The sequence below is a fragment of the Myxine glutinosa genome, chromosome 10 (genome assembly GCF_964187855.1).
Source record: "Myxine glutinosa chromosome 10, kmMyxGlut1.1, whole genome shotgun sequence".
NCBI lineage: Eukaryota > Metazoa > Chordata > Myxini > Myxiniformes > Myxinidae > Myxine > Myxine glutinosa.
In genome coordinates this window covers 26,809,340-26,823,579 of record NC_136270.1, presented here as the reverse complement: position 1 = coordinate 26,823,579, position 14,240 = coordinate 26,809,340, and the positions used below count along the sequence as shown (strand labels likewise).

At 47.6% G+C, this 14,240-nt stretch overlaps 1 protein-coding gene across 5 annotated transcripts in view; it reads right to left on the bottom strand.

Moving 5' to 3' along the window:
* Positions 1–14,240, bottom strand: part of LOC144894016 (EP300-interacting inhibitor of differentiation 3-like) — a 79,604-nt gene that overhangs the window by 60,424 nt on the left and 4,940 nt on the right. For 4 of the 5 annotated variants that reach the window (XM_078785482.1, XM_078785484.1, XM_078785481.1 and 1 more), the window contains one exon: positions 1,431–1,511. The exons of the other annotated variant lie outside the window; for it this stretch is intronic. In XM_078785482.1, the coding sequence (XP_078641608.1) occupies positions 1,431–1,511 (81 nt within the window). The remainder of the gene's footprint in view (positions 1–1,430; positions 1,512–14,240) is intronic. 5 annotated transcript variants of the gene reach the window in all.

Below are 14,240 nucleotides of genomic sequence, written 5' to 3'. Positions count from 1 at the left end.
AAGGGTGGAACGAGTGAAGTCGGAGAAGAAGCAAGTCGTTTCTTCGTCCTGAGCGAATGTTGGCGAACAACAGTCACTAGCGAACTTTTGGGGTTCCCATGAAAGGGATCCCTATGACAGCGTGGTTAGCACTGTGACGGATTAACCTGCGTGTCAGGTTTTGCTATTGATTCAGGAGAGAATCATCGCAGTGCTGTTGCGCCATGAGACCAGGCCGTCGGCCATTTTGACTCGTGCAGGACTTGTGCTTCGCTCGCGGTTTCGTTTCCTTTCGACAATTCTCACCGCATTCAGACGTCGATCTGGGGCGTGTGTGTGACGTGGCTTTTTGAAGGCTAATTCGTCCATACCCGAGGGTGTGATCTCTCAGTCGCCTGTAGGGCGCCTTTGGATTTCCCAGTCACCTTGAGGGCGCCTTTGTACAGCTTCGGCTGTGTGACTGCCCTTGCCATCCGCATGGGATTCTGGTCTCGATTGGACAGCGTTCTCGCGATCGCTGAAGCAAATCAACTTCGTCTTGAAGCCGGGAATAAGAGACATTGGGGAATGTTCTTGTTACACTCACTTGGAGCACAGTGAGTTATATATTACAAAACTGATGGTACCATCATAGGACATATTGATTGTACTTTTGAATACTATTGTTGTTGTACTGTTATTCTTGTGTGATCTTAATACAATATTTGTTTGTGAGTAACAATTGGGGTGGCTTCTCCATTGATCTTTGACACACAGAATAACACATTTTTCTGCCGTGACTTCTCTCGAGGCTCGGAGGTACACCGTGACCAGGGGGTCGGGGAGGAGCACGTAACAAAAAAACAAAACAAAAACAAAAACCACCTTTAGAGGCCATTTCCCCCGCAAAGCGGGGGTTGGCCTTTTTCGGGCACCGTGGTTGTTGTTGTTTTTGTTGGTCCCCTTTTTGAAGCAATGTTTTACGGCCGGATGCCCTTCCTACCGCCAACCCTGTTTGTCGCCTTTTACGACACACAGGGAATTACCAGTGAACTGGTACTCAATTAGCCGACCTCGGAAAGATGACAGGCTGAATCAACCCCCCTGGCATTAATTCAGCGATCGACCGGGATTCGAACCCAGGATCCTAGGATCCTAAGCTGGCACCCTAGCCGCTAAGCCAACACCAGGCTGGAGGAGCACGTAACACCTATGTCATAATTAGCAGTAAAAAATTATACAGGTCTAGCTAATCAATTGGTGAAATATGTGTGCCAATCGGACCAACGGTTGCAGAGAACATTTATTTTAAAGTTTTTGGACCTGGAAATAGGAGGCGGGGGAGAGTGGGGGAATAAACTATAGTAATAACAATAGGTATTTCTTTACATTGTATGTGGAGGAAACCTAATAAAAACTTCTTGATTCGGATGCCGATGGAAGTCTGTCTGGTGAGTCGGTGTTCTACAAACCTTTTTCAATGAGGTCCTCAGCTTGTTCCAGAGTAGATGCGAGGACATTGTTTTCTGCTCTCATAATTTCTTCAGGATTGTCTAAAACCACGGTAGTAACAATATTAAATTGGTTAGCAAAGTTTTTAAGCAAATCATTTTCTTGAAATATCAATGTCTAAATATTGCATGGAATCAGGGTATTAGAAAAACAAAAAACAATTCGCACCTGTGACCGAAGGAAGCACTTCAGTTTGACATTGTAAGCGTTGTTATTACTAACATATACGAGTCTATAAGCATATATATATATATATATATAAGTTCAAAACACACCTGGTCACAAGTGTGCCGCACTGACCGGGTCCTCAGTCGAGGTCCTCAGCATCATCCCGTTTCGGCCCTTCAACCTCGATACGGTCAGCTAAGGTGGGCCAGCAGGGGCACGTACACATCCACATACAGCAACTGCATCTGGATGCGTACATACCCCCACCCCCAGCCAGTGCGAACAACAACAACAACAACAACACCTCCACATCCAGAATCCACAGCACCAAACAAACATGGTGGAACACTCAAACACCCACCTTTACACCCTTCACCACTCACCACTCACCAACAAAACACACCAGATCATTCATACACATACATACACACCCATACACACACATACATACAGAACACCAACCAAACAACCACCTACACTTACATCATACACCACTCAACACACAAAAACACACTCATGCAAAAATTAATTCATGCAAAAACACACACCCTCACCCACTCACTCATATACACAAAATAAGAAGTAATAATGGTAACAAAAAAAAAAAAAAAAAAAAAAAAAAAAAATACACACAACCAACCTACACCGTTCGACGTGCCTCCATAAACTTCCTCCATATCCAAAATGAGCCTTTCAAGGCAACCTGGGCCACCTCGTCACACATCCTCCTTCTTTCTGTCCCACACACTCCCAGCCCAGCAAGAAATGCAGAAAAGGAATTGCCAATATACCCTCTACACCCCACCTCAAATGGCTGACACGAAACGCGCCAACCCTTCTCCCGGCACTCTGCCTCCAGATATATATATATACTAGGGCATGCCCGTACTATATATATATCTAAAATTATATCCCCCCCCTCTATTTACATGAAATGGTTTGGTCCAAAGCGAACGGCTTGCGAGTACGGTGACAATCCCCCCCCTCTATTTACATGAAATGGTTTGGTCCAAAGCGAACGGCTTGCGGAGTTTGGTAAAGAAATCGCCATAGCGTGCTCAAACGCGCAGGAAAGCGAAAGAATCGCAAATTAGTTTTAAAACATAGTATCGCGCCAACATAGCGCCAACATAGTTGTGAAATAAATGAATACGCTCTCAAATGTGCCGTCCGAGGCAGAGTCTGTTCGCCACGTTCGGCACACGTGATAGCTCGCTGCTCTCTGATTGGTTGAATCGTTTTTTGGACATAGCTCGGTAACTACTTGTCCGATTAATTTCAAACCTTGAAAAGGCACATCCTCGGGTCCCCAGCAATATACCTGGCAAGTTGCAAGTATATCGGACCCGTGGTTGTCGAGAAACAGCGGTTACAGACAAACAAACACACACACAGACACACAGACACACAGACACACACACACACACACAGAGATTACTGGAATTATATTATATATATATATATATATATATATATATATATATATATATATATATATATTGTAACGATTTTGAGAAGTGTGTAACGAATTTGAGAAGTGTAACGGTTTTTGAGAAGTGTAACAATTTTGGAGGAAGTGTAACGAAGTGGAAACGTTACAATGTGAACGTTACAATGTGAACGTTACAAAAGGTACGGTAACACCCTGTTAATGTAAATAATGGTCGCAGTCAGCGTCCTAGTTAATTGCATGAAATGTACACGCAGGCCACGATATATCTTTTAAATAGTGTATTTCCTTATTCCATGTAGGCTAAGTATGTGTTTTCCCACTAGATTGACTTTGCATTGTATCAAACAAAATAAGCGTAGGCCCTTCCAATTTCCCCAAAACCTCCCTTCCAATTGCCTTCCGCATTTTGGCCGGTTTTCTTCAAACCACCATTGGCCACGAGGTAAGGTTGGGGAAGAAAGGCGTGTCTCCACCTCGTCATAAGAGGGAAGGAGTGAACCAGCCCTACCAGCCAATCAACACCGCGGTGAGTGACCCGGTAGGCGTGCCCTCGGAGTCGGCGGCTTGATTTTGCGCGAGGTGATAAAAGCGACTGCAAGGGACTGCTTTACGAGAAGAGCTGGAGATGACCCTGGGAGAGGAGCAAAGAGGCTGCACCAAAAAGGAGCGGTGAGATGCGAAACGCTCCGAGCAAAAGAGGAGAGGTGCTCGGCAAGGAGACCAGCTTTGGAGAGACGCGCTGAAAGGAGGGAGACGGCCCCGCCCCAAGAAGAAGAGCAGGTGTGCCGAACCAGCGCGTGACGTCTACCGCGGTGGATACACGACGGAGGGTTTCCCGCCAAAACCGCGAGGAATTGCGAACTGCGCGCTCCCGACCTTGCCTCCCTCTCAAGCAATCCATCTCAAGCCTTACCTGCCTGCATTATCCCCTGTGTAAGTGTGAACGTCCTGTCCTGCTCGTTTGTCTTGGGGCTAAGTAAAAATGAATAGTGTAAGTTAAGGATTCGCTGTGTTACTGCTTCTTCCATCCATTGCTTGTGTGTGTATAATAAATCTGTTCTTCCTCCGTATTCTTCTTCTTCTTTTTCATTCTCTTTCGGTCGCTTTAGAGATTTCCCGATTGAATATCTGTGGGGCGATCTGGTCAACGTCGGGTGGAATCGGGTTTTAATCGGGGAGTAACTGTTCGGACGCGGTTAAATACACCACCGCTCGGTCAATATAACATCTAAAAGCCGCGTCTGTAACAATTGGTGTCGAGGAGTTGGATTCGGACCTGGGACTAAATTTGTTAGGCCCAAATTTTGGAACACCAATTGTACTATTAGAGTAACAATTGGTGTCGAGGAGGGAGATCGGACCCGAAATCGGACCCGAAGCGCGCTTAACGCGCTCAAAATTACAAGCTGCCGAAATTTATTTTGTTTTATAAAGCAAAACCCGAATTTTGAGATCGCGCCATGGACAATCAAGGCGATCGGATGTCGGTGGGAGAGATAGACAGGGTGGAATCGACCCAGGACCTCGGGGAAATGTATGTGGAGGAAAGGGTGGAGGAGAGTAAAGAAGGTGTGGTTGAGGGGGTATCAGGCGCACGAAATGGCGTCCTCGCGCACGTGGGTGTAGCGGCACCAAATTTAGCCGCGGCCGTGGTCGCGGTAGCCGAACCCGAGATGCCAATGAATTGGAACCTGTTTATGAAACAGATGATGGCCTTTATGGTAAAAACAGACGATAATTTCAAAGGGATGGAAAACAGGATGGGAAACCAAATGGGGGTAATGGGAAACCAGATGGGGGTAATGAGGGACGAAGCGAGGGGTACCGGTGAGAAGGTAGACAAAATTTTTGAGGGGTTAGACAACGGGATAAAAGAGGTAAAGAATGGGTTAACGGGGGTGGAAAACAGAATGGCTGCCCAGGAGAATCAGTTAGAGGGGGTGAAAAATGGGTTAATGGGGTTAGAAAATAGGATGGAGGACAAATTGCGGGAAATAGGGGAACAATCTGCCAGGGAAATCAAACAAATGGGAGAGCAGATAGAGGAGGTGAAAATCGGGGTAGAAACCAAACTGGATGCTCAGAGGGATGAATTAGGACAGATGAGGGTGGCATCTACAAAAGAGATGGAGGAAATACGACGAGGGGTAAGTGAGGAGGTTTCGGGGCTACGCGAGGAGGTAAAGGGAGGGGAGAAGCGTATGGAGAAAGAGGTGAGAAATAATACGGCAAAGTTACAAGGGGGAATAGAAGATCTGACGGAGGAGGTGGAGCAGCTGACGGAGGGACAAACTAAGTTAGTGGAGCAGGTTCAAAAGAACACTGCGGTACTAGGAGGGTTAAAGGCGACACAAAAAGAAATTAAAAACGAATTAATAGCGACGCAGAGGCAATGTCAGATGGTACGGGAGGAACTGACAATGAGGGTGGAGGAGGTGACAAAGATAATGGAGACAAAGGACCGGCAGGTGAGGATGCACATAGAGACGGTCACGGTAACCCTAGAGGACGAACTTGAGGAGACGCACCGAGAAATAAAAGAGGTTAAACAAAAACTAGAGGAAGTGGAAGAAGAGGTGAGTGAAATTAAGAAGGGACGGACAGAAACTAAGAGAGAAATCCAGGAGGAGGAAATGGAATATGTACAAGGTCTGTGTTCAAATCATGATGTGATGCTCACTAACCAAATAAAGAGTTTGCAGGTGGCAAAGGAGGTGCGGAGACGAAGTACGGAGGTGAGTGGCAATGTATATGATGTGAGGAAAGCTTCAGTCGGCTTGGGGATTGGTTTGGATCCGGGTGTTCGTGAAAGGCCGTTGGTGAAGTGTGTGACAGGTCAGGTGTGCGAAAAAAGAGGTGTGCGAGAATGTCCGACCATGGGGTGTGTGAGGACAAAGTGCACGCCGAGGAGTGAGTGTGCCGTCAAGAGTGAGTTGGTCGAAGCGCGTGTGCGAGGGGGCACAGGGAAGCGCGGTGTGGGGAGTGTTACGGAGGAAGTAACGAAAAAGTGTGCGCGAGAGGATGCGCGAGAAAGGTGTGTAACGGACGGGTGCAGGAGGAAAGAGTGTGCCGTCAAGAGTGAGTTGGTCGAAGCGCGTGTGCGAGGGGGTACATGGAAGCGCGGTGTGGTGAGTGTTACAGAGGAAGTAACGAGAGAGTGTACACCTGTGGTGAGTGTTTGAGGATGTAACGAGAAAGTGTACGTCTGTGGTGAGTGTTACAGAGGGTGTAACGGGAGAGTGTGCGCGAGAAAGGTGTGTAACGGACAGGTGCATGAGGAAAGAGTGCGTTGTCAAGAGTAGTGGTGAGAGTAGTGAGAGTGAAACGGAGCGTGAGTTGGTTGTGACAGGTGAGCGAGGATGTACACCTGGAATGGAAGGATGCACACCTGGAATGGTAGAGCGTGTGTGGGAAGGCACATTTGAGTTGGTAGTGAGGCACGTGGTTGGGTGTGCGAATGAGAGCACACCTGTGATTGTCACAGAGGAAGTGACCGAGGAGGGGGCGCGAAGAGGTGTGTTGGTGAGGTGTGCGACCAACGAATGTGTGCCAAAGTGTTCGGTGGTCAGGTGTGTGACCAAGTCGGCGAGCGGAGTGAGTGTACCGAGGTGTGTAAGGAAAGGTACGAGGAGAATGGGAACGGCTGCATGTATGAGCAAGAAAGGGGTAGCGTATGCATGTAAGCGTCCAGGTGAAGCGTCGACGGTAACCGGTTTAGCGGTTAGGGCGACTTATAGCCGAATCGGGCCCTCGGTGTGTGCCGGGCTTCGCGTGCCGCGAGAACCAGCGGGGATCCGAGCCACGGCGGGTTCGAAAGGACCGCCGTGCGCGATCCACGCTGGGCCTCGCGTGGAACGGCCGCGGCCGGGCTCCACTAGGCGGAGCGGGCGGCTGGATAGGAAGGGTCGTTATGGCGACCACGTTTTGTTGAGAGGTGCCGGCAGGTCGAGATCGGGACATTGGATGGCTCCACGCCGAGGTGGTGCGTGGGATCTCGGCCCGGGTAAGCCCCCGCCCCTGCCCCGAATGCGGGACGCATCCAGCCGCCAGCACAAAAGAAATCGCGTTCATTGCTCGGCTGTACGAAGCCGGGCTGTAGACGTGAATTGGCGCACCGAGAGGATGTAATAAGTAGACGGGTGAGGGTGATAGTGATAGTGATTTAATACGAAATTTAGAAAAGTGGGTAGAATTGGCAGTAAATGAAAATTTTTTGAATTGGTTGGAATTTGGACGAGCAAAATTGATAGAGAGACCCCCGATGTGGTGGGATGGCAAATCCACCATCCCTCACGGGTGGGGCAAATGCGCGATAGCTTATGGGGTGTATGGCAGTGAAAACTAGCCCGGGTGGGTTAGGATATATCGTGTGTAGGGCCCTAGAAGAGATTGACATTAGGTAACGTTAAGTTTAGTTAGTGACTGATACCTGTAGTGGGGACGCAGGTAGATTAGTGTGGATTATAATGACGTGGGAGCGCAATAGTTTAAAGGGACGACTGGGAAGCGCAAGTTTCAGAGGGGAGTAGTTAGATGAGATGATGCTGTGTGAGGATTGAACAGGTGAGAATGGAACAGGTGTGATTGCACAGGTGTGCAACTGAACAGGTGTGTGGAGCAGTGTATGAGGGAGTAGCGGTGATTGCGTGTTGTGTTGACCAAATGGTCCAGGAAGAAAGGAGGGTGCAGGTGGCACCAGGTATGATTGCACAGGTGTGCAACGACAGGTGAATGAAGAACAGGTGTATGTGGCTGTGTGGAATAAATGGTAGTGTGGAATATCTGGAGTATTGGACTGGATGGTCGTGGAGTGAGAATGGTGGAAATTGTGGAGTGGAGTGGATGGTGCGAAGGTGTGAATGGGGGAAGAGTGGACCCCCATCACGGATACCCGGGGCGGGTAGTGTAAGTGTTAGGTAGAGGGTACAGGTAAATTGTGGTTGGATATTGGCATCTGTGGTGCGGGTGACAGAATGGTATGTGGATGGGTGCATTGGTGTTGTGGAAATGGCTGGGCGTGTAGCCTGTTAGTGTGTATAGTTGGTTTGGGCACTCCACCACTGTGAGGATGTCGGCCAGGTGAGGCCGCAGGTGGGCTCTGGGAGCCGGTAGCAGTTGTTGTGGATGGGGCCCGAGGATCCGGAGGACGGACCCGGGTAGCCCAGTGCCAGAGGGCACCATGGGGTGACAGAGCCAGGAGAGGGGCTGTCCCCAGTTAGTTAGGTTAGGGTGAGGAGCTAGGTAAGCTCGGGTGGCAACCACAGTGGTGGAGGTGTGCAGGTGGGTAGACCTGCTGGGAGAGGTACACGTCGCAGCCCAGAAATTGTGCTAGAGCACCGGGAGATGAATCGGGGGAGTGAGACCCCAAATTGAGAAGCACCACAGTTGGGCAATGGGAATTGGTTATTAGAACCCATAGTGTAAGTTGGCCAATGGATTGGCAGGGAAAGACCCCAGGTAGTGTAAAGTGTGTTAAAGTCATTTAGAGGATAGTGAGGATGAAGGATCTCCTCGCACCATCTGCATCCACTCACCTGAGGTGACAGGTACTCCACACCATGCCATGTTTTGATTATTTTTTATGATGCAAATGTTTGGATTGTGAGACGCATCATGACGTGGGTGTGACATTGTGCGTAATTCCATCTCTCCCTCCTTATGAGGATTGATGATGAATTGGTGATGGCAAATTTTGAAGTAAAGGGATTGTGGAGACGAATTTGGTATAGGGGAAATATGGGGAAGACGTGACAGTAGTGACAAATTTGTAAATGTGTAGATTTTTGTACATATGGGGTGAGAACAAGGGTAGGGTAGGTGACAGGGGGGTGACGTACGGTAGGGACGAGCTTTCTCACTTCGGCCTCCGTACGCATTTCACCTTGCATTGCCTTATTGACGTGTACCCTTGTGACCTTACCCCTCGCTCAATTGTCTTTCTTTTGTCTCCCACATGACCTGTGCGCCATTGGGTGCCGATGGGAGCGTGCGTGAGGTGGCCATTGTGCGCCCGAGATCCCCAGAACCAGCATGCATTGCGTTGATGTACCACTTTATGGACCGCTGTTCTGCGGCCAAGTACCACTTGATGGACCCCAGGTTCTGGGGCAGGGCACCTCTGTTGGAAACCGGCCATAGTGGCCAGGGAATCTTGCTTGCGGACCTCGGTAAGGTGGCACCTATGCCAAACAGGTGGACCACCCTTAGTTGGCCCCTGAGGCCCTAAATAAAAATGGACACAAGTTGTGCTTTTTATTATTTCCAACTAGGCCGCATGAAGCCAGAAGACGTCGGGAAGAACATCGGCCCAGCAGAGAAAGAGAAGACCACCACCAGTTGTTTTGTTGTGTTTATTATGAGCCATGGTGACTGCGCACTGGATGGTGCTTTTGGGTGCTTTGTGGTGTTTGGTGCTTTTGGGTGCTTTGATGGTATTGGTACTGGTGCATCGATGCAATGCGTGCTGTCTCCTCCCTCCCAACAGGAATTTCTTTCTCTTGTTCCCTAAAAAGAAAAAAACACAGGTCCTGGGTTGCGTTGTAAATAAGAAATCACGTCATTGTAAATAATGCTCCCCACCGTAAATGTATAGTTTGAGAATAATTCCGTAATTCGGTTAGGGGCTTGAGTCTGTTAGACAGGGTGCAATGCAATAGGGGGACATACTTATTTGTGTTTTAAAATTGTCACACTCAGGGTCAGGTTAATTGTAGAGGGAATTACACCTACGTGTCACACTAAGTTAAAGTTTAATAGGCCCGAGTACGGACCTGAAGAAAGGGGGGTGCAGTGTAACGATTTTGAGAAGTGTGTAACGAATTTGAGAAGTGTAACGGTTTTTGAGAAGTGTAACAATTTTGGGGGAAGTGTAACGAAGTGGAAACGTTACAATGTGAACGTTACAATGTGAACGTTACAAAAGGTACGGTAACACCCTGTTAATGTAAATAATGGTCGCAGTCAGCGTCCTAGTTAATTGCATGAAATGTACACGCAGGCCACGATATATCTTTTAAATAGTGTATTTCCTTATTCCATGTAGGCTAAGTATGTGTTTTCCCACTAGATTGACTTTGCATTGTATCAAACAAAATAAGCGTAGGCCCTTCCAATTTCCCCAAAACCTCCCTTCCAATTGCCTTCCGCATTTTGGCCGGTTTTCTTCAAACCACCATTGGCCACGAGGTAAGGTTGGGGAAGAAAGGCGTGTCTCCACCTCGTCATAAGAGGGAAGGAGTGAACCAGCCCTACCAGCCAATCAACACCGCGGTGAGTGACCCGGTAGGCGTGCCCTCGGAGTCAGCGGCTTGATTTTGCGCGAGGTGATAAAAGCGACTGCAAGGGACTGCTTTACGAGAAGAGCTGGAGATGACCCTGGGAGAGGAGCAAAGAGGCTGCACCAAAAAGGAGCGGTGAGATGCGAAACGCTCCGAGCAAAAGAGGAGAGGTGCTCGGCAAGGAGACCAGCTTTGGAGAGACGCGCTGAAAGGAGGGAGACGGCCCCGCCCCAAGAAGAGGAGCAGGTGTGCCGAACCAGCGCATGACGTCTACCGCGGTGGATACACGACGGAGGGTTTCCCGCCAAAACCGCGAGGAATTGCGAACTGCGCGCTCCCGACCTTGCCTCCCTCTCAAGCAATCCATCTCAAGCCTTACCTGGATGCATTATCCCCTGTGTAAGTGTGAACGTCCTGTCCTGCTCGTTTGTCTTGGGGCTAAGTAAAAATGAATAGTGTAAGTTAAGGATTCGCTGTGTTACTGCTTCTTCCATCCATTGCTTGTGTGTGTATAATAAATCTGTTCTTCCTCCGTATTCTTCTTCTTCTTTTTCATTCTCTTTCGGTCGCTTTAGAGATTTCCCGATTGAATATCTGTGGGGCGATCTGGCCAACGTCGGGTGGAATCGGGTTTTAATCGGGGAGTAACTGTTCGGACGCGGTTAAATACACCACCGCTCGGTCAATATAACATCTAAAAGCCGCGTCTGTAACAATATATATATATATATATATATGTATATTGTTACATATTTATGGGAATGTATGTGAATTACTATTCAGGTCTTTGCTTATCAATGTGTAGTCGATTAAGGGTTGTTGTGGTTGGAGGGTCAGGAGCCCTTCTGGAAAAAGAGACCGGAAACGGAAGAAGAAAGACACGAGGTCGAGAGAAGCGACGAGGATTCTTCTTCCTCGCCCCGCTCCGACGAGAGGTGGGATCGATATTGAGCCGTGTGGAAAAGCGGCGTTCCCAATCCCGTCTGGCGAGAGGAGTTACCGGGACGGGTACCTACCCGGTGGACACGTCAAGCTGCCGTGGGGCCGTGCACCGACCCAGCGTCTGGCACCGTTCGCGGCACCGTCTACAAAGACGCGTACGGGTCGCACGTTGGGGCCTAACATGCGTGGCAAGCGGCGTGTGGCTTTTGCCTGCTTTACAGTACCCGCTTCGCGTGGCCAGGAGGGGGCTGCAGCCATGGTTCCCGGTACGATACCTGCCCGGTGGAAAAACGTCCACCCGGGGTTCGTTCAACCGCCCGAGTGCGGCGAAGCCGACCATCATCTTGGTCAGGAGGGGCCCAGAGACATTGTGAGGGACAGAGACCAAAGGGGGTCGTGAGTACAAAAGGGGACACACGTATGTAAGATGGCCATCTTAATCATCTAGGGGATTGATTGTTGAGTGTGAATTGTGGATGGTGGATTGCTCGGGGAATATATCCTTGATTGTATCATTGAAATTGTATGGTATCATTACCATTGAAATATATCATTGAAAATCAGTTTTCTCTTGGGTGGAATTCATAGGGATTGCGTTGCGAAAGCGCATATATAATACCACTTTCTGGCGAAGTTCCTCTCACGGTCCGGGGGTCACCGAGACCAGGTAGTCACCGAGGGGACCACGTAACAATATATATATATATATATATATATATATATATATATATATATATATATATATATATATATATATATATATATATATATATATATATACATACTGTATATATATATATATATATATATATATAAATAAATAAAGTTACATACATATATATACACATACATAAAGTGCCTATAGAAAGGTAACCAATCACCTTCAAAATCATGATTATCATTAGGTGGGAGGCGTGGGAATTTGTGATGGCGCATCATCGACTTCACTCTAGTTCGTTTTGGGGTTACCTTTGCATTTTGTATAAAACCACCTTTAGAGGCCATTTTTCCCCGCAAGCGGGGGTTGGCCTTTTTCGGGGACCGTGGTTGTTGTTGTTTTTTGGTCCCCTTTTTGAAGCAATGTTTTACGGCAGGATGCCCTTCCTGCCGCCAACCCTTTTTGTCACCTTTTTACGGCAAACAGGGAATTACCAGCGAACTGGTACTCAATTTGCCGACCTCGGAAGGATGACAGGCTGAGTCAACCCCCCTGGCGTTATACACTAGAAAAATATACACTAGAAATATACACTAGAATTTTGTATACACTGGAATATAAGACCTATCGCTTCGCTGATGGGAATACCAATCTTTGTGTAATTGTGAAAAAAAAACAGATTTTGTTAATGGAGAAAAATAAATTTGTATTGGGAAATGTATTTGTATTTTGGAGAAAAATAATGTAAATGAGTATGATTTGGCTTCGTGGATTTGGAATCAACGTGGTGGATAAAACATCTTTGTAGGGAGAGGGATACGTGGTTATGTTTACTTCCTGAGAGTGGTTTCATTGAAATCCAATCTCAAGTTAACAAAGGATTCTTGGGCGACTCTTCTCTCCGTGCAGAGATAACCAACTTTGGATCGTGGAGATAAAAATATCTTGTATATTTTAGAATACTGTATATTTTTTGAATGAAAAACATTCCTGGGAGTTACCCGAATCCACGGTAGTTGGATTTATTGAAATCTGTTAATCCGTTCTCATGTTATAACATGACAGACAGACAGACAAACACGGCTACCTTTTATAATATAGACTAGAATATAAGACCTGTCGCTTTGCTGACAGAAATACCAATCGTTGCTGCGATGGCTAATATATGGGAGAAGAAAAAAAAAAAGGATTCTTGGGAGATCCTGCTCTCCGTGCAGGGATAACCAACGTCGAATGTTGGCATTCGCAGTTTTGACACTCGTGTCCATGTAGCCATAAAAATAAAAAAATTCAACAATTTTTGGGGATCACAAACATTCCGGGGAGTAACCAAATCAACCGTAGTTGGATTTATTGAAATCTGTTCTCAAGTTATAACACAACAAACAGACAAACAGACAGACACGGCTCTTTTTATAATATGTGCTAAATATATGTGCTAATATGCATATGTGCTAATATGTGCTAATATAATAAAAAGACACGGCTCTTTTTATATGTGCTACTAATAATATTGTTGCGGTGGACGGAGCGAAATCCCATTCCCGGTACCAACACGTTACGGTGCTCGGACAGGAATCCCGCTACTGAACACCGAACCCTCCGGCGGTACACCAATTTAGATGGCCGAGCGAAAACCGTTGGTAAGCACCAGAGTGATGGTAATGTCGTTACGGCCAATCTTTACTCTGGGTACGAACAATGGCGGATCAATGGAGGAAAAGACATTCACGGACAGAGAGAAAAGGAAAACGTTTTAACAATTTGATTTATTTACAGATATTTACAATGTAATTATTTAAATAGGAAAGAAAAAGGGGCGAGAAGCAGGAACTTAGCTTATTCTACGCCTTATTACGATTACTACAAATAAACACCACATGGGCCCAGCACACTTTCACGGGGGAAGGGAAGGGGAATGAACAAACAAACGTAGGAAACCTGATAGCACAAAGGCTACAATGCTCTGGATACCTCCCAGCACGGCAGAGTGAGGTCGATCATCATCACGGATTTGGGCAGGTAAGGTCGTGCACACGTGCACCAAAAGACAGTCCGGCAGCCAGTGGAGAACAATGAACACGTGCAAAACGAGCAAGTTCAAGGCCTCTTTTCCGTGTCCACGTGCAGCGAGAGGGAGCAGGGAGAGTCCGGCCAAGAGAGCAATCACGTGCAAAGGCTGAGTGAACCCGGCAGAGAGAGACATGCCCAGAGTCGAATAATCTTGCAGACACGTGGTGAGTGGGCCGAGGGAGAATGGCCAGAGCGAGCG